Below are 21625 nucleotides of genomic sequence, written 5' to 3'. Positions count from 1 at the left end.
CACTCCAGTCCTATATATTGCTCCATTGTGCATTCTGGTATATTTAAAATAAATAAATAACATAACTGTCATTTCAATGGTGGCCATGGCTAGTAACAAAAAGTGACATACATAGGAGTTACTGCTATCAAGTATTTTTAGATAGATAATCCAAACCTATGTTAAATAGCTAATACGTTTAGCTATTTATAACGTCACGCGTGGCAGGGAAGCAGTTGGACAACAGTAGTAAATAAGTGCAATTACCTAAAAACGCCAGCAGATGGTGGCAAAACAACACAAATACAGCCAACCTCCTAGGGTCATAACAGTTGTTTTTGTCGCAATAAAATATGGTAAAGAGGTGACGAAAAACTCAGTATTCCATATCGTAACACGAAAATAACGTAAGCCAGGGATGCTGTAACACGAGGGTCCACTGTATATATATTGATTTATAGATAACACATTTCCACTTAATCATGAATGGCCAACTTTTATACATTTTTAATGAGTTTTTTTTTTTTTTTTAATTACTTAAATGTTCACCTACCACCTTAGTAGGGCACTACTTCCTCTCCAGAAACATTCGATTTTAGACAAATCCTTTCCCATAAACATTGGTCTTGATCATTAGGATCAGCAACTGTGTCAGGCTGTCATCATCAAAGCGTGCAGGGTCCTTTATGTTTATCAGGCCAGCCTATAAGGAGAACGCGAGCTGTTAGCTCGCGATTCATTTACGCTGGATGTAGCTAGCTATAATGGAGCCCGAGCCACGGGTGAAAACAGGTGCCATTTGCTGGGCAGGTGTTTGAAATAAAAACGTTCGTAAGCGCATATTTTGGGGTACTTGAATTACTCGAGGACTCATTTCAGCTTCATCTTGTAAGATTTGGTGACTGAAAATCGTATTATCACACGTGTCAATACTGGGCATTATTGATGTTTTTAAAATGCAGCTTTTGCGTTGCCTCTCATCAAATCGGTAAGGTGTAATGAATGTCATCCAAAGTTCAGTTTTTTCGTAGTAATTTAGCGTCAGTGTGCCCTCCAGTTCCTCACGCAATATGTCGGGCAGCGTGCATCGAATCCAAAGAGACCGAAATCAGACAAACACATAGCAAGGTTAATTTCAGTGATTGACAAGCAGCCCAGCTATCTTAATCAAGTTCTGCTCTCTTCGATTAGGACTTGAATGTGAGTAAGATAACATGGTGAAGGTGTTTACACAAGATTTGCAATAATATACACATTGGATTAGGCCGCTTATAATTGAATTATTAGATGGCGTGTAAATGTTCTTACGATCCCTCGCAGCCTCCGTCTGCGTTCTACATGAGGCACGTGCTCGGCGTTCGCTGTAGCTGCATGGCGCTCGGAGGAAAGGTGAGACGAGCATCTGCGCAGCAGTTCATATGAAAGCCACCTGGCTCTCCTCGCCTCTGTGATTTATGCCTTTGATAACAACAAACCCGAGATGCTTTCAACAACAAAGTAGCGCTGAGAGATGACAACAATGGGATACTTGTCAGTCTGGAGATGAAAAGATGTCTTGCTAGGTTGCTGTCTCCTTTTTTTTTTTGATCCGTAATTGTTCCTTTGTTTTGTTAATTTGTCTCCGTGTGTTTCTCTGTTCGCTATCGGGGGTTATAAATGGGACGCAATGTGAAGTGGTGTCATGGTTTCCCCTCTGTGACAGGATGCCCTCCTCCTCCTGTGAGGAGGCGGCAGTGTGCTTCGACGCCTCTGCTGTGACTTATCAACAGACTTATTTCCGCTGGCTTGTCCCTCTTACTGTCATCCGCTGACAGGAAATAAATGAAGCTTCTGGATGAAATATGCTCCAATAATATGGTGCATTACAGTATTTACGAAGGAATATAGAATCAAAATATTACCAACAAAAACGCTTTTGCGACATCCAGTCACAACCACATTATAGTATTTGATGGCTATATTATTTTATTGATTTGGGTGATTGTTTGGATTCATGATTCGCCCATTTTGTATGGGGGTGGAACACAAGTCACTCTTTTATGTGGGTAACATACACATTTTTTAGGGCTGCACAATTAATCGAGTTTTAGTCGCGATCACGATATTGGCTGTCGCGATTACTTAATATTAAAATTTAAAAAGTCAAGCACTTTTTTTTATTACAAGTCAAATCTAGCACTACCAGCAGGGGGCAATGTTTGCCACATGTTTGTATGACAAAAACCTTATTTTCTCACGCTAATACATTTTTTACCAGTGTGAAATGGCGTTGAATTTCTCACCCGATTCCTAAAATGTACAGTGCTAGCTGTCAATTGAGATCCATTTTGAAAAATCTGATTAAGTAAATTGGATTAAATTTGGTTTGAAATGACCGAAAATGACATTTTGACTGATAATTGATTAAAATTTGCTTAAAAGTAAATATTGTTCTTGGTTCCAAGTAAGCTTATTTTTTTCATTGGGTTGCACTCAGCAATTAAGTTAGCTGTATTGCCCTCTGTGCTAAGGTTTTGCCCTTTATTATTATTAATTATTATTATTATTATTGTTGTTGTTGTTGTTGTTATTATTATTTGTAGTATTGAGTATCAAGCCCTGAAGACTTGTTTATGTACTGCTTGTTTAAAAAAGGGCAATAAATAGACGTGTTTTATCAAACATTACTAATAATCATGATTGATAACCGTGATTTCAATATGAACCAAAATAATAGTAATTATTATTTTGGACATAATCCTGCAGCTCTAATAATTTGTATTTCATACTTGAAATCTCTACATGCCAATATCGGTCATGTGAGGAGTGACATTTAAACCTACACGAAGAAAAAAAGAAGAAAGTCTTAACACAAAACTATAACATAACCGCAGCGAAGCTAGACTCTGAAAACAAGACTCAGAGTACTAGACTCGGACACTAGACTCAAAAAGAAACTAGAAAAAGGGCTGTACATCACAGCTTGAGAGCATGATGATCTGACAACATGTCACTGAGAGCCTAGAGCTTAATCCTATATAACCTAGAAAGCAAAGGACCATAGCAACTGCATAGCAACAGATACCTCAAGAAACACAAAATACAGAACCCGATACGACAAACGATGCACTGAAGTGGAAAAGTCTTGACACAGAAAAATCCAACGTAACCATAGTGCAAACGACACTTGGATAACTAGACTCGGAACCTAGACTCAGAAAGAAACTAGAAAAAAATGGCTTGACGTGACAGCTCGAGAGCTTGGCATTCTGACGCGGTGTCAGTGAGAGCCTCGAGCTTAAACTCTGTCAGACGTCAATCCTATATGACATAAAAAGTCAACTAAAGGAAGAACCATAGCAACAGCGTAGCAACGCATACTTCAAGGAACAAACCCATCACGACAGTACTGTATAGACAGGATCATATATGACAAAGGGTATAATGCTGTTTCACAACATTTATAATTGGAGGATTCCCCAGTAGGATACATCGCGAGGGACTCGAACTGCATTTCCAGTTTTGCCGACCATTTTATATATGACCTTTTCCCATGATGTAGTACTATAAACACATGCGTGTATTTAATGGCGCATTAGACTGTGCTCTAATGGTGGTGCGGCTATTTTTATCCAGCGCCTTAGAGAATTCCGCAAGAGTGAATTGGACACTGGTGTTCTGGCCTTATTTCTCCCTCTCTCGAAATTTCTCATTGTATGTCATTTCCTCTCTTTGTCTTCCTTTGCCACCGATACGGCTGTTGCCCTCCTCCGTTCATCTGTTCTGCTCGTCTCCGCTCCTCACAGTTCATCTGTCTCACTCCATCTTTACGGCCCCCCGAAATGGGCCGGAGCGGCACGCTTGAAAGACTTGTTTCACCGATCACCGGCCTCCATCTCAAACCGAATTCCCGGGCATCACCTGCGCGCTGGATTTGGTGGATTTATAGTTGTTTGCCTGTCATTTGTAATCGATAGCCTTGCCTACTTGAGCAGAAATCAATAATCCCTGGAAGCTTTATGATTCATTGAAAACTGGGACAGTAGAAAAAGTGGCTTGATGTTCTTGTTTGACCTTTGACCGAAGGTACCCCGTCCATCTTGTGTACGCTCTCATTTATAATGCCAATTATGCCATTGACACAAACATGACTTTTCCATAGGCCCCATTGCATTTATATATGTTTCGTTCTTTTCATCTCAAAAATCCTGAGATGAACGCAGGACTTATTTTTGGAAGTGCGCTAACTGTTATAGAGCAGCATGGTGATTCTCCGTTTCTGATGCCAAACTTCACTGTCGCATTTTCACGCCTCAAATTCGGGGTGTCATTTCAACTTACTTGACGGTGAACTTTGCGAGCACAAGGTGAACACGCGAAAACATACTGCTTTTTTTACCCTGAGTTTGTAAGTGTGAGTATGCGCTTCCGCACAAGAGGTAACAATCAAAACTTTGCTACCAAGGACAAGTGTGAAATCGTTAACCAAATCTGAAAAGGCTTGCGAAAATACTTTATTTATACAGTGGCTGAATAATTAAAGGTCTTTCAAATTAAAAAACAAAACAAAACTACCTATTGTTTTATGTCCATGTTATGTCCATTTCTACTCAGCACGACAGCAAAATTAATTGCATCCCACATTAAATAATCAAGTAGGAAGTAATTGATTACTTGAAGTACTTGATTGCCATAAAGTAATTATTCATGCTCAACCCCTGAGTGTCTGGGAATTTTCATTCGTCTATCACCCAGCATGGGCTGCTTTTGAAGTGGTCATAGTATCGTCAAATACTGTATAAATGCCGGATATTGTGGAAAATATATACTTAAAATATATATTTATATATTTATAAAATGGAACATGTATTATGTCATGATTAGAGTAATTTGTCTTTTGAAGACTTTTGGATAATGAGAGTCCAGGCTAAGCCGATCATCGAAGTCAGTGAAAGACTTTCAAATGTCATAAGTTGGCCGCTAGCGCCACCCGATAGCTTCGGGTGTCTACACAAAAATTTCTATTGCGCCTGAATCGCGAGTTACCGTTGAAAGTATTAATGCAAAAATCAGAGGAAATGCATGATAAAACATCAGGTTGTCCAAAAGTGACAATATATCCCATTTTGAATGTCAGTAAATGAGCCTGGGCTAAGTTTGACAGTAATTTTGTGTATGATTTTCCTGATATCACACGTCAAAAACATCAAATCGCCAGTTGGGTCAAAATTTACCCCATGGGTTAATCACCTAAAGTAAATATCTAAAGTCTAAAATGCATTTACTTAAGCGATCTAAAATGCTTAAGTTACCGCAGAGTTTAATTTATTTACTACTAGCCAGTTTTAGACTTTCCTTCAGCTAAACAAATAAAAAATACCTGAACTTAAAAAATAATAACAAAATGTCTTTGAGAGTGAATGAGTTACTTGCACCATTTTTCATCAAAAAATAATTGTTCAGGAAATAGGGATAATTGGTGGAAAAAATGCAATTATTTGGCACCTATTAAAACACTATTTTGTTCATTATTATTTTAAAAATCAGGTCCTGCTAGTAAAGTGGGCATCTCCTATGTGTCACTGGGCTTTAGTTAGACCACATGATCTTATTAAGGCCTTTAATCAAGAACTATTCCACAACAGGCCAGAGAATCCAGGTGAAAGCAGTGTGTGACACAGGAGGTAATATTTCCAACCTTTGTTCTGCATGGCTTGGAACTTTTCGAGCAAAGCGCGCGTTACACGGGAAGTGCTTAACAAGCTACGCCATAGCCCCGAGCGTCAATTCGACCCGGATATATGAGCCTTCAGACAGCAAGCTTGCACTGGTTCACTGCGCTCCCAAGACATTGCTAAATGTGGCGAAAGCTCCGAGACCGCACTAATAACCGTCCGCCATCCCATCGGAGTTGGTCTCCTTGTGCGGCGAGCGCCACACGGCTCCCAGGGCGCCGGCAAAACTTGGAACGCTCCCCGGCCGTCTCGTCGTCTAAGTGCACCCGTAAGCTCCGTCGGTCCGCATCCAACGTGTCGGAATAGGAAATCTTACAGTCCAAGACGAATGATATTGCAGGATGCCAAATCGGCCGAGTCATAATTGCATCGCCGCAGCAGCGTACCGCCAGTCCAGATGCTAACGAGTAATTGTGGTTAATAGTGTGCCCAAACCTTACTCCATCTCTCTCAGGCAGCTGTCAAGATGCAGCCAGAGGCTACTTGATCCATAGAGCCGCCATAGAAATAGCAGCTGTCCCCAAGCTCGCCCTATGTGTTAGACAGTTGACAGTCTTCCTAAAGCAGAAGCAAGCCGAGTGCTCTGTGACTGATGGAGTTCTTTTGTCAATGACGGCTGAGCTGCTGCTGGCAGTTTTGGGCCAAAGAACAGTGCAGATTACATTAACATCAGTCAAGCTGTTGTCAGAGCACAAAGGAGAACCTTATTGATGCTAAGGAAGCACGTTTTCATTGGGAAGTGTCTGAGAACAAAGAGTAGAAAGGCAGGGAAGTTTGTCGCCGTTTGGTCTTGGGCTACTTCCTGGTTCAAGCTGGATGACCGCTGATTAGATCAGTGGCTCTTAATCTTTTCCATGTCAGATTTATTCAGCATTTTTATTGCTCTCTCTTGGCAACGGCTCAAATTTAGCCTACCGCATCAATGCAAAGCACCAAGCTGCTGCTAATGCCACAGCTAATTATAGCAACACAAAGACAATAATGCGAGCCATAGCGACGTTATCTGCCAATGACTTATTTCAATTTCTTCAATTCAATTTCATTTATTATTTCAGTTTTTTTCTATTAATTTGGTCATTGACAACAGAATACAGCAGATTTCCTCCTGATAGTCACAAGTAAAGGTTGCAGCCAGCACTAGTCTCAAATGCATCAGAAAGTAAATGGACACAACTGCATTTGATAGAGAAAAAAAGTGACTGAATCCCCTTTTTAGTCTTGCATATCATTTTTTTGTCTGCCACAGTAACACAATGTATCTAAATTAAATAATAATAATAATAATAAAAATAACAACTCTGGTTTTTCTCTGAATATCTTATCTGAGATTGAAATTAGATGAATTAGATCAATTAATTACAGATTTTAATTCATCTCAGTTTTTTCATCTCTCGTCTGCATTATAAATAGTGACAAAGGAGTCATTGTGACATAATTCAGCAATAGGTTGCTTTGTCTTCCAATTAATTTGCTCTTAATTGGAAAATAAAATTGTTCCTCTCACAACAAACTCCATTTGTTGATACCTCTGGAAAAATTCAATTTACATTTATTATTTTTTCTTTTTTTTCAGCAACAAATGAGTCAGTTATTCAAAAATATTTCAAGTTTAAATAATGATTGATTGATTTTATTTCTTATTTTAGGCACGTTGATGCACTTTAGGTTGTGATTTTATTTTTTGTTTTGTTTTCAGACTAACCTGTAATCTGTTTAAACCCTGTAAAAAACTGAACTGTCAATGTAGAAAAATTAATTTGTTTAAAAGTATGAAATTTGAGGTGTACATTTTTTTTTTTATAAATAGTGATCTTATTTATTGTCACCACACCAAGTGGAGTGACGAGAAATATTTTCTCTTTCATAAGGAAGCTTTCATAGAAAAGCACTGACGTAATTTATTGTTTTTTGGCATAATACTGCTAACCACCAAACAAATAAACAGTAATTCATGCTGCGGATGAGTAAGTTATCCGACCTGACTTTTTTACACTTCAAGGGATTTGTGTGGATGCAGCTTTACTTTTATGTACATTTTAAGTACGATGTGGCACGTGCAAAAATGTGTCATCGCGCCGTTCTTCCATTTTGACATCAAATGCGTCAGCACTTTTTTGAAAACAAAGCGTTGGACTCTGAGTGTGTGGAAAAACATTCAGGAAGTCTTGACACCACAAACTATTTGATCACCGTCGACCCTGCTGCTTACCGCTCTACACAAAGACTCGCAAATTCATGCGCTTGCAAGAAAAGACGCAGCGTGCCCAGAAGGAAAACATTTTGGCCATAAAGCGCCTGTCGTTGTCACAAATACAGAGCCGTACGTGCACGGAGTGTACATTGTGCTCCTTCAGCACACTGCTGGAAATGACCTTTAACTGCTTTGCCAAATGAATTTGTACTTTGGCTTGAGGCTTTTAACAGGTTGGAAGGGAAGGATATGGATATACACTATGTATAGACTGACAGTTTTGTTAACATTTCTCAGTGGGTCAGGAAAATATTGAGTGAATGCACAGTTTTTTATCGATGTTGTGTTTACTTACTTTTGGCTGCTGGTTGCAGTGTTGTGCAACCGCCTTGCTTTATTATGAGAGACATAATACTAAATACTAATATAATACGAAAAAAAATTGTGATATTTGATGAAATGAGACAAAATATGAGGATCAACTGTGTGTATTTCTCCACCAGTTCTTCTGTTAATGTCAATAAATGTCACGGCCCTTTTGATCTCCTCAGTGTTCGTTCAAGGTCGCTAAAAGGTCACCAGGTCGCAGAAATGTCTACAGAGATCACCAGACGTTGCTCTTCTTGCTCTCTGGTCTGGTGCCCTCTGGCGACACTTCAGTGACCTCTGGTGACCTCGTGAACCTTAAATAACCCTAATGGAGATCAAAATAGCCGCTAACTTCGCCCCTACATTTGCAGTAGCTCATATTTTAATTAAACATGCAATGACTAAGGAATTTTTCAAACTACAAAAAGTACCTTTATGATTTCTGATGAAACATCGACCTACAACTAGTTGAATTGTGCTTTTTTTTTCACTGGCATTAAGGAGGAAGGTGGCAAAAAATGACAAATGCTCCAGTATATGGTCTACGTCACATCCCCCTTTCCCCATTTGTTAGCAAAACATTGCTGCAAAAACAACCAAATAAACGAAAATGCCAGTCCTTTCATTTTGACGCACAGTCGAGAGATTTTAGCCGCTTTTGTTCAAATTGCAAATCCACGCAGCCTCGTGATTGACGTGGGCTGTGAGAAGTAGCGGCCGGGTAGCGTTGGTATTTATGGACTCTCTGTGAGCTGTTCATAAGAAAGTCAAGAGGGGCTTTGACACTGGCCCTCCATCACTGTCTTTTTCAAACCATAAAAATGAGTTGCTCTTCAATAAACCTTTTAGTGTGGGACCCCAACACTGCAGCGCCTAGTCACTCACATGATGTCACCAATAATAAAACATAATTACGTTTATTGAGCCATTTGTTGGCTTACATTATGCCTTTCGAATCAGGTTGTAATTCTCATTGAATTTCTTGCTTGTTTTTTTTAATGTAAAGCGTGCAACATAAATTAGGACACTTTTAAAAAGAAAGCTGTTACAATTAGGCATTCTTGGAAAAACCCACAGGACAACCGGAGACCTGATTTCAATTCCAACCTTAGAATTGCGCTAAACATTATTTCACCATGCATTCATATTTTCTAGTATGTCAAAAAGGCAAGATGTGTTTTCTGTGTTTTCTTTTGTATGCTTATGTGATCCAGTTGATGATGTGCAGTGACAGCGGTGACTAATCGTGCTGTGTTCCCGCGCACCACTTGGTTTGCGTGCTCCTTTCTGGATGAGTGCATTTTGATTAGCCCACTGTGTCGCTTTAACCATATTTACCATTTGTTTATGATGCTGATTATCTATAAAAGTCCTGATTGCACAATGTTTAATTACATTTCAATTATTATCCGGTCAGCAGCATCTCTCCAATTTTGCATTAAATAAGCAACTGCTCAAATTATAGTGCCTTATTCAAGTGATTAATAGGATACTATTTGCACTGCCTCATCAGCCTATGGTATGAAGTGGATACTATATACAGTATACTGTATATATATATATATATATATATATATATATATATATATATATATATATATATATATATATATATACATATATATATATATATATATATATATATATACATATATATATATATATATATATATATATATATATACATATATATATATATATATATATATATATATATATATATATATATATATACACAATTTTAGACATGCTCAGGATTTCTGTGTCTCAACTTTATATGTTCTCAAATATATTTTGTTTTTGAAAGCAGACTGGTTATCATTTCCTTGAATCAAAAAATATACTTGCAGACATCTGCTTTGTTGATAAAAAGTTTTTGCCATATTTCTGGCATTTTGGACAAAACAACCAAATCATGAAAAAAGTGCATTGTAAAGGTGAAAAAAAAGATTATCCTATCTTTTATTCTATTGGGTAGTTGCCCAAGCTGCACTTTATTTTATTGCATAATTTGTTTCTACTATCAGGTTAACAATCACAACTAGCAATTAGTGATTACCATTGAAAATCAACAAACAATAATTACCATTTAGATCACACATACATAATGTTATCTGCACATTATGCATGTGATACTGTCCTTAAACTCGCCTACAGAAATTGCATCAAGAGCCAACCGGCTTTTATGAGGTCAATAACTGACTCTTCTTCTTCCTCTTTTTTCTTGACTGGGCTTGATTTGTTCTCAATTGCCCCCTAGTGGATAAAATCTGAACACCTAACACCAAGTCACTAATAGATTGTAGTGTCAGGTTATATTCTCAGGGAACTAGAATAGAATAGAATAGAATAGAATAGAATAGAGCTTTATTGCCATTGTAACTCATAGCGTGTACAATGAAATTGTACAATTGTCAGACAGTGCTGTAAAAAAAAGAAAAAAACAGATATAATAGTAAAAAATACATTAAGCAAGCACACTCAGTCATGCATTCTGCTTATCATCATTTCACAATTCCATGTGTTAATGTTCACATTTCTTATGTTAAAAATGGCTTTTTATGGCATTCAGGGTGTTTACTGTGCAGGTTGTCCAACAAGGGTAGGGTGCAGCCGTTGATTTTTTTGGGGCGGTATTAATGACCCTCTGTAGAGCTTTCCTCTGCTGTTTTAATAGAACCTATACAGTATGTCAAGATGGTCTTTGCATATGTGCCCCACTTACTTATTTTTCTCTCATTTTTTTAAATTGGAAATAATTCCAAGCTAGCAGTATCCCCTCTTTTTTGAGAGTCGTTCTCCCTTGTCAGCAGCGCAACACTGCTAGTGGAGCTTCGTGGTGGATATTTTTTCTCGGTCAATTTACCCGACTTGGTCGATTCTTTTTCCCAGCCCTATAGATTATCGACAGATTAATCGATTATTAAAATAATTGCCAGTTGCCGCCCAACAACAAATGCTGTGTTGAACGAATGAATACATTCTTTTAGCCTTCACAAGGACACGTAAACGGTTTGCTTTTAGCAAAGCGGTCGATAAGATTTTGAGCCACTGTGCCCGTCCTTATTTAGGTCCGGTTTTTCTTCATTTCTGTGGCACGCCTGATGATTGCTGAATTTCTGCGCTGCGGGCTCGCCGAGGCAAAAGCTGAGGACAGTTCCCCCGAGTCCGGACACCAAGGCCCCCGGGCCTGCACAGCTCATAAACAGATGTGTCCTTGTCCCCAGCCAAGTGCAGCCACTCAAGTGGCAAAGCAGGGGCCCAATAATTGTGAAGAATTGAAAGCTAAATATTGGCTTTATCTCCTCAGTAATAAAAGGGCCATGAAATTGATTTAATGCCGCAGCGCTTCTCTTGGGTGGCTTCTTACAGCGTGAGCACAAAACAATGAGCAGCAGCCATCTATTAATTAACCCACCTAATCCTGCAAAGTTAATCTCTCACCACAACTTTGCTCACAACTAACTTCCAAGCCAGTGGGTCTATTGGGGGGTCGTGACAATGGCGGGAGGGAAGGAGGGAGAGGGAAATGCGTGAAACATTGCTCTGTACAGCGAGGATGCTAAAAGCGGAATTGCATGGGCGCGCGAGTATTTCATTTGTGAAAAGAAGTGCGCAGCCTCATTTGAGCTGTAGCATCCAAGTGGCGTATTTTACTAGCCTTTTTTATTGTCTTTTTCTGATTGTTTTACTTCTTTACTCACTGTGCCGCTTTATTACATTATTCTCTCCTGAGCCGCGTGTGGAAATTGTATTTCTCCGTCTCGCCGACCATCTTGCCTTTCGCAGCGTGGTGGCATCTCGCACCCAACACGCACAGTCGTGGTCATATTGTGTCGACGGAGTTGTGAATTACCTCCTTCTCGGGCATCTAATGAAAAGCTATGTGTTTTTTGGCTCGTCTGACCCCGCTCTCTCTGCCGGCCCCTCCTTTTTATCATTCTTTTGCGCCAGCCCCTCTACGTGGAATGGCGCTCCGGCTAAGAAATAGGTCACCTGCCGCCTCTTTTCACACCTCCAAAGCTTCGGAAAAACAATCCTCCGAGGCGTCCTGTGCTAATTCCGTATCGTCCGAGCAGCCGTCTTTGGAAGGGGGCAGATAGAGATGCACATCCCGAACACATTCGTTTAAAAAATCAGGAGCAACTCCAATCGAGAGGATTTGAGGCTCATTTCTTTGCGAGGGAGGCAAGCATATCCTGTGGAGATAATTTTCGGAGGCTGATTAGGCGTCGACGTCGTGGAGCCCAGAGTGAGGAATCTCATCACCGGCGCTAATGACATGCCATTCCTGTGTTGAAAGGAGAGCCCAGGCCCTGGGCATGGACCGGCTTCTGTCAACCACCTCTTGCTACTATGTTCATTAAGTCCCAACAATGTAATTACAATTCACTGATACTGCTTTGGATTAATTGCAGGCTGATTACCAGGCTGATATTTGTTAGGAATAATTAGATCCCAAAGAATCACATTCATATTTACAACCTTTTGATGTCTTTACTTCATTAGAACATTCTAAACATCGTAACAATAGACTGCTTATGAAACTAAACGGTGTCCGCTGCGATATTCGCAGGCTCATTCATGCACAAGGGACAAAAGGCCGGATTTGTTCATTATGGCAAATCATTTGTTCGTAATGATTTAGGGCTGGGCACTAAATTTAATTAATTCAATCAATTATTTCTTTTTCAAGTCAAAGATTTGAAATTCAGCTCAATCGTCATATCAAGATTTTGCAAAGGTGGCAGATTGCTGGTTCCAAGACATTTTTACAATAGGTTTTAATTGTGACATTTAAAGGGCTAGTCCTCATATTTAGTCATTTTCATCTGTGAAAAATAATCATTTTGTCTATAATTAACCTCTTTTAGCCTAATACTTGAAAATATGTGGAAAAGAAACATACAAATATTATTTAAAAAATATAAATAATAGTACAATTATAAACAATAATAGGTAAATATGAAGTACCTGTGACTGAATGTCTGGACTCTTAAAAACATAAAGTTGTGTCTGGGATTGAATGAGTTCATTTCATAATTTTTTTTCAAGTCAATCAATACTTTTAAAAACACTATTTTTCACAGTTTAGTTTATGAACCAATAGGTGAGTCAACATTGGTCAATTGTGCACTGCTGATGTCATTTTCAATCAATAGAAAGTATGTCTAAAAATATATTTGTGAAGGTATCAATGGTACACGATTAGAATAATCTGGTAAGAATAATCTGACCTAGTTATTTAATCAATTATAGACAAAATATTAACTTTTTACTTGTAAAAATGTCAAAACAATTGTACTACCCCTTTAAATCAGTTTTGCAAACACTATGCATCTTAGGTTAAAGCTCATTTGAAATCAGTATTCTTTCATTTCGTTTTAATATTTTCCAGAGAATTTTTAAAAAATAAATTAAACCCAAACATATGGTTCTTGGATTTATTTCTTTCATTAAAATAATAATAATAATCCAAAAAAAAAAATGAGATTTATTTTTGATTGTTCCTTTTTTTTTCTACCCAGCCCTGTACTTACCTACACAACAAAACTTGACAACCCCCCCCCGCCCAAAAAAAATATTTTGCTTCACGAACTACCGTGCTTGATTCAAAGTTCGCCAAAGCTTGCAGTATTTTTGCCCCAGGGCTGGGGCTATCATGCACTCAGCTATGCAGCTCAGAGGTGCTTGTAATCTTTCATACGAGCTTGTGACATAAACACCCCCCAGAGCAGCATTATTTCATTAATCTAATCAGCCATGTGCAATTTGCAGACCCACCTCAAGCCAGTTTATTCACCGATCTGTAGTTTAATAAGAATTTGAACATTTTCACATTGACTGAAATCAACTACGGAGGCACATGATGCACTTATCCAGCAGTATCTTAATTAATACAATCACCCCACTGGAAATTGCTGTCATGCATTTCTATCGGCTTCTTCATTTAATACAGCTGCACCTCGTGAAATGCAATTAGGTGACTCGATCAAAAGTGCGCCTCTTCAAAATAATGCTTACCGTAAATTTGGGACTATAAGCCGCTACTATTTTCTTATGCTTTGAACCCCACAGCATAACGTCCGGTGTTTTTTTTTTTTTGTTTGTTTTTTTTTTACTTAGGCTCCAAGGAGCAATCTCCTTGTAAACAAAGAGAGAAGAAAACTATCAAAATATTGTTTTTGAGTTTGGACTGCTATTTTACTGGCCAATGGGAGGCACCCTCCACTCTTAAATTCAATCGGGTGTGTTACTGTTGTGTTTGTGCAATATGCGAACAAGTTGAGTGTGTCTGTGTTATTTTAAAAATATGTTGGTGCTGTTCTTATTTCTAAATGTGCACATACTGTATGCTCAATCTGTGTTGAAGATGTGTGGTGGTGCTGCTTTTATTCATAAACATGCGGGCATGTTACAACCTGCTGCTTATAGTCCTGTGCAGCCTAAACATGACAAAAATAGATTTTCTGTCAAAAAAAAATGTTGTTGCGGTTTATAATCCAGTGTACCTTATTGTCTAAAAAATAGTTTTATTTCATTCAAAACAATTTTGGTATTGTGGTTTGTAGTAATGTGGAACTGGTAGCCACAAAAGATAGAAGAAATATTTTTGCTCAGTATGATGATATTAACTAATCTTGTGAAATCAGTCATGTTCTAATTGGGTCAGTTTAAAATCTTTTTTTTTTTTGGTAAAAACAACATTTGGATTGTGACCTTGTCTTGGATTTGGTGTTTTTCAGCTTCTGATACAGTGTCTCTCAAATGGGGATGTATATACCACTGGGAGTACATAAGCCACTCAAGGACGTACAGTATGTGAGATTTACAAATATATTTGATAAATAGCCTCCATGCAAAAATCATTTAAAAATAATGAGTATTAAAATGATTCAGGAAAATAGAAAGTATATTTCAAAGTCGATATAAAGAAGTTCATATTCAGTAGGCTAATCCGATTCATAAATCTAAAAACACAATGTTTATAGTTGCAAAAAATATCTTGCATCTTTGTATTTTTAGTCGCAAACGTCATTTTCTGTATATGCCGCATGGGCCACTTAAAAATGGAGAGCAGGTCGGAAATGCCCCCAGGGCCATAGTTTGAGTACCACTGACCTAAACTGTTATGTTCACCAATAAATTCATGATTTCTATTTGAAAAGAGATCTTTACTATGACCCAAAGGCGGAAATTTTATGTTGAAAATGATTGAATGGACAGAAATGATTATTTAAAATAATTATTCATTTTATTATATTTTTCTGTTTTTCCAAATAGTTCAAAAGAAAGCACTATAAAAACAAAGTTCCCAAAGTTGAAAGTATACTATCCTTGTTAAAGTGTATAATTTGCATAGAATGTTAATTTGATAACAACATTATTTTAACGATAACTATTAAATCTGGAAAATAATTAACGTTGTTGACTGAAAATGACATTACAGGCTTTATAAATTAACTGACATTGTTAAAAAAAAAATATCTAACAGCACGACTCCAGACAATATTAGCACAAACCCATACATAATGAAATAATGATCATCTCATCTCAAGATTACCCACAAATTTACATCCTCTGTGTGAAATCTGGACCCAGTTAGTAGAACACAAACATGATAAACACGCAGTAAACCATAACATATTATGTTGTATTAATGACAACAGGTGCATATGCAGGTTAATTGTACCTTCTGCTATGTAGTGCAAGAGCTTTTCATTTTCCTGCCTCTTTTAATATGTTGCTGGGCTCCACCAATTCATCGTGTATATATATATATATATATATATATATATATATATATATATATATATATGTATATATGACAACCCCATTGCGATGCACGTGTTGATGAATTTGATGCATGTTTTGACCAATGAGTATGTAACAGTGATCCTTTGCTGGTACTGCATTCGAACAATTCACAATGTAAGCGCAACCAAACAGACAAATGTTTTCAAGCTGATTAAACAATCACTCGCGCACTATATTAAGCAAGTTGCTCCTGGCTGTTTTTCCCACTGCGCGTGGACCTTTAGGTCGGCGGCGTGTTCTGACTCCGCTGATAGATATTGCACTGACATGAGCCCCCGCCTCTGACAGCTAGTTTTATCCCGCAGCTCAGTACCGGTGTCAACATTCTCCCGTAGCTCTGGGACACCCTCGTCCGTACACGGGAAATGATGCCATGCGTGTTTGTGTGCCCGCAGGCTTCCCGGCGACGGCATACGGACCGGTGGCGGCGGCGGCGGTAGTAGCAGCGCGTGGCTCAGGTAGGGGGGCCCGTGGAAGAGGCGGCTACTTGGCGTACCCACAGAGCACAGGGCCAGGTAAACGCTCTGTCCATGTTCTGTGTGGCTGCTGCTCTCTTCAAATTCTCCTGCTCTGCTTCCTCCCATAGACGTAGTCACCCAAGCTCCCATGCGCTCTCTCTAGCATTTAGAGCTAGCCTAAAGTCGACTGATAAGTGGATTTCCTTGGCTAAAAAATCTACTAGGACACACGCTAGACGTGGCCTGTTCTTGCCACGGAAGGAATGAAGAGATGGAGGGGGGCTTGAGGTGACTTCATGGGGCCAAGGCTTAATAACCTCATTTCAATTTGAGTAATCAAAAATTCGAATGTAACCAAATTCAGTCAACAAAAAAAAACTAATCTGTACACATATGACCTTAAAAACAAAAGGTTACGCTTAGTTAAAATGATGTGATTTAGCTTACAGAAGTGGAGTTCAGGTTTGAATACGTACAAGTCAAAAAAGGGCAAATTGTAGGTACATTTTGGGTTTTTTTCAACGCAATGGAACCTGAACTTGAACGCAATTCAAAAGTAATGACAGTGTTCCCTCATGCATCGCGAGGATTATATTTCCAAAAATACCCACTGTTAAGCCGGTATCCCACGGAGTGGCGAACCCGTGCGAGTGTTCACGAAGGTAACGACTCTTTTGATCTCTTTTAGGGTTCATTTTAGGTCACCAGACATCACTAGAGTTCGCCATACGTTGCTCTTGTCACACGGAAATTATGAACCAAAAAAAAAAATTGTAATATGGACAGGATGTAGACTAGAAGCAATAAGCCAATCAGAAATATTAGTATATAAGTATTATTTAAATGTGAAAATATAGCCGTCTTCCGCTAAAAAGTATTATTCTTTCTTCTGTTTCTTTTCATTTAAATATGCAATATCACACCAACATGTCTTATTTTTCTATTTAACGTTTTAAATAAAACAGCCCCTGACCAAATATGAATAAATTAAAAGTATCGAAAATTTCAGGCTTATTTCAATCACTGTACTCTATAGTGCAAAATGATAGAAATAATATTGTTGATCATTGAGGTTACTTTTAACCACGAGGTCTTCGTCACGGCTTCCGTCATTTGTTATTGTCTCGTTCATGTCTGTGCTTAATTGGTAATGTAGCCGTCATCATGTTTTATGTTGAGTTGCGTTTTAATTGTGATGCAAAATTGCTATTCACAACGGTTCTTGACAAACTTCTGTTAAAAGTCTAAAATCCATTCGGTTTTTATTTTGGGTCTTTCATATTATTTCATATGCATTTAAATATTATCGATTAGCATGCCTAACAACTCACTAAACGTGCTAATAGCAATCTCTTATTTGCCTTACATTAGCTTAGCATCTCACGTTGCCGGGAACCGTCAAAGGACTGATTTCCGGGATTATGGGTGACAGTGATAAATACACACTGTTTTATTGTTAAAAAAAGAAACACAGCTTTAATGATCCTAAAATTGTGATCTTAGATGACAGGATTTTAGTTCCAAAACGGAATATCCTTCAGCCCTAAACTGTAATATTATATTACATTGTATTACATGTTTACATGTAATATGAAGATACAATATGAATTCACCTTTTATTTTTAGTGAGACCAAATGCAGCCCACTTTTCAGTGGTCATTTGTTTGTCTCATTTTGTTACTGTTATTGAGGTATGGACAATATTTTGTGTAAGCTGACCTATTGCAAGTCTTGCCGAGGTCTAACGTTATATCCTTCACGCCAGCAGTTTGAGCTTTTTTTGCCCCCCCCCCAAAAAAAGTCATTCCACCTCGTGTGTGTTGAATCTAAGAGGTTCCACTGATTTTTTTTTTTTTTTTTTTTGGGGGGGGGGGGGGGGGGGGGGGGGGGGGGGGGGTTAACCTGTGGTGGTATGATAAGCATTTGTGTGAATTAACTTTGTGATATTATTTTTGAAAAGCTGCAGTTTTTTTAATGGCGGGATAGGTTGTAAAAGATACAAATGTAAACAATATAGTCAGTTGGCAGCATTTTAATTTGCTTTATATTTCTGTAGTGTTGAGAGGAGTAAGAGAAGCCCGTCCATTATGTCATAGTTAATTTCCTGTATTTGGTCTGATCAGACGTAGCCTGAGCATGCATCCTCCAGTGACCACTTGTGAGATCTCACTTCCTGCTTTATCTGCAGACTGACACAGCAGGAGGCAACAATGTGCTAGTACATCATGTGTAATACAGACTGGGGTGTCTTATATTTAAAAAAAAAAAAATGCCTGATATCACACAACACAGCCTTACTTTGTATTTAAAGGAACCATACCAAAATATGTGTATGGATTTGTCCCTATTACACTTGAGAACATCCGAGTCTTGTTTCTTAACAAGAGCTTAAGGGAAAGGCGGCCGCTTTAAATAAACAAACCCGCTATCGGATTTTGAAACCGGGCTTTCTTCTATTTCATATCTTTTAGCACAATTGAAATATGTAAGCGACTGATTCGCAAACTGATAACGGGGCTCTTATGTGATTGCTTTTGTAATTATGTTTGAATTTTAAAAAAAAAAATACTATGCAAACACAAATCCTCAGGTCAGGTGAACAGACACTTAGATAAAATCATTCTGTAAAATAATAATGTATCTTTATCGTCATCGATTCCAGGATGCTGGCCAGCATGTCATTTATTTGTATTCAAAATCGAAATGCAAATAGAAAATAATGGAAATAGAGTTAATCTGTCACAGTGCCAGATGATCATAAAACCATTATCAGATACTTGTTTTATAATATTTGTAATGATAATAAACATTTTTAAAAGTACATAGCCGTAAAATAGTCAAAGCAATAAAGTGTTTAAATAATTTAATTAATAAAAAAAATACTGATTTAAGAAACTTGCTATTCAAGCCACTAAAGTGAAAGAACATATAAAATCCACTGAGAGGTGCCAATTGGATGGATGGATGGATGGATGGATGGATGGATGGATGGATAGTCTTTTATATCATTAAAACTGCACAAGTACAAGGCATGAAATTTTGGCTTAATGAATTTGAACCAGCCAATACAATTTACTGACAGGGGAAAGAGAGACCATAAAGCCGGTCAGGGTGTGCTCACGCTGTACCCTCCGAGACCTTAGAAAAGATAAGGTTGCGTTGGGGAAGGGGGATAAAAACTATTGTTCAACTATGCATACCAAAAACAAAAAACAGTGATTGCTGTCTTATTATTTTCAAAGGGGCATTTTATGAAGTCAAATCAGCAAGCAGTTAATCCTGCTGTGTTTAGTTTAACCGCTCTCCTTGTTAGATTAAGCAAAAAAGTAAAAGCCCTCATTAGCGGTTACAGGCAGTATTAGCGGCGATTGAAACCCTGACTTTTCCTGGTATCGACCCATACCTAGTCGCGTTTTTAAAATCCCATAAAACCCGGTTGTTCTCCAGATCTCGCACCCTGACATTCTCTAGATTCGCCGGTGAACATCCGCCACGAGATTTGCTCCAAACGCCGGATGCAAGTTTGTCTCAGTGTGCAACAGAGTTTCTCTGTGTGTTTAACACAGCATCGATTGACTTGTCGGCTTCATTTAGACAGCTTGCTTTTTCCACCCTTACAACTGTAGATCATTCAATAGCTGTCAATAGTCGCTCCCCTGACTGAACACACAGCCTGCAGCCTAGTGAGGAGCGCCTCTCTTCATCAGACATACTGTACCATAAGAAGCTTGTGGCGGAAAATCAGTTTTAATTGTAAGTCAGACGTTGTCAGCCTTGTGACTCCCACACTTAACGTTATATACACCCGTGTGGGCATGCAGACAGCCGCGGCGCGGCGAGCACGGTGTGTGCATACAAATCAAAGTTCATTTAAATCAACATTACTGTATGAGATGCGCCGTCCTTCACATCAGGCTGTTTGTATTTTCAAAACAAACCATTAGCACGACCATCATTGCAATGCGCGTCATTAAGAAGCAGGAACGTTCATTCGGGCTTGGCAGCAGCCACAAAGTAAATGGCGTGATGGCAGCCATCATCAACCGTTTATTTATGACAGCTGCAAATGCAAGCGAGATAAGTATCATTATGGACGGGGGGGGGGGGGGGGGGGGGGGGGGGGGTGTCTTCATGGTTTTTGACTGCTTTGGGGCGATCTATAAACGAGTACGAAAGCAGCGATATGAGCTCAACTTTCAGGGTGACGTAGCCATTAGCCAAGTTGGCCCGGACCCAAAATTTTAAATGCACTCACATCTTTTTGTCACATGTTCGGATATCCGGGTTTTAAAGACACAGTGACTCAGCATGACCTCTATCAGCAGGTGCGCCCGTTTGTAATACTTGTTATATTGCTCCCGATGGGACAAAAGCTGTTAGAGCGGCCTTGCTTTTCTGCATTGGCTCATAGTTTGATACAAAAAGTCTTACTGTGGCGTGGATTCTTTGTGCTTTGACTCCACCTACAGCTGCCACGGAGCACCACATTCACTGCAGTCCAGTCCACTTAAGGCATGCCTGTCAAAACTTTTTTCTGAGCATACAGGAAAAAGAAAAATGTTTTTTTTTCTACTAACTAATTTAACACTGTTGACTCAATCAAGCAAGCATTTGCACATTGTCGATATTATAAATATTGATTAAAACTGCTACATAAAAGCTTTCTATTAAAGGTGATGCCCCAAATTAGGGTTTTTAAGTCAAATCATTGACTTTATTTCTGGGTTTTGTTTCAAGTTATCCCCAGGGAGCTGACACGTTAAAAAAAAAAAGGACATTATTAACAGTTATTACTATCATCAATACAGTTATTCATGTTTAATGCAACAAAGGCCTTTTTTTCTGTATGAGTTTAAAAAGCCCGACTGCATTTGAATGCACCATATAACTCATCCTCATGTCAGCAACTACCTGAAATTTTGACATGTCAACCTAATTGTAACATAGTGTGTTTACATGAAAATTTACACAACGTATATGCCGCAATATGCTAAAATGTAAATTGGCGGGCCACAAATGGCCCCCGGGCCATAGCTTGAGCATAGATGATTTACGGCATGTTCCACCAAAGCTGTTTCAGTTTGATACTGGCATAT

The 21625-nt window shown here is 38.5% G+C and overlaps 1 protein-coding gene across 14 annotated transcripts in view; it reads left to right on the top strand.

Moving 5' to 3' along the window:
• Window positions 1–21625, top strand: part of LOC148408866 (RNA-binding protein Musashi homolog 2) — a 274095-nt gene that overhangs the window by 227116 nt on the left and 25354 nt on the right. For 9 of the 14 annotated variants that reach the window (XM_088440595.1, XM_088440585.1, XM_088440586.1 and 6 more), the window contains one exon: window positions 16467–16586. In XM_088440595.1, the coding sequence (XP_088296721.1) occupies window positions 16467–16586 (120 nt within the window). The remainder of the gene's footprint in view (window positions 1–16466; window positions 16587–21625) is intronic. The other 5 variants (XM_088440594.1, XM_088440588.1, XM_088440589.1 and 2 more) reach the window with 1 other exon arrangement.

Source organism: Hippichthys cyanospilos, chromosome 18 (assembly GCF_059441005.1).
Source record: "Hippichthys cyanospilos isolate Australia breed blue-spotted pipefish chromosome 18, RoL_Hcya_1.0, whole genome shotgun sequence".
NCBI classification, from domain to species: Eukaryota; Metazoa; Chordata; class Actinopteri; order Syngnathiformes; family Syngnathidae; genus Hippichthys; species Hippichthys cyanospilos.
This window is presented reverse-complemented; position numbering and strand designations above follow the sequence as displayed.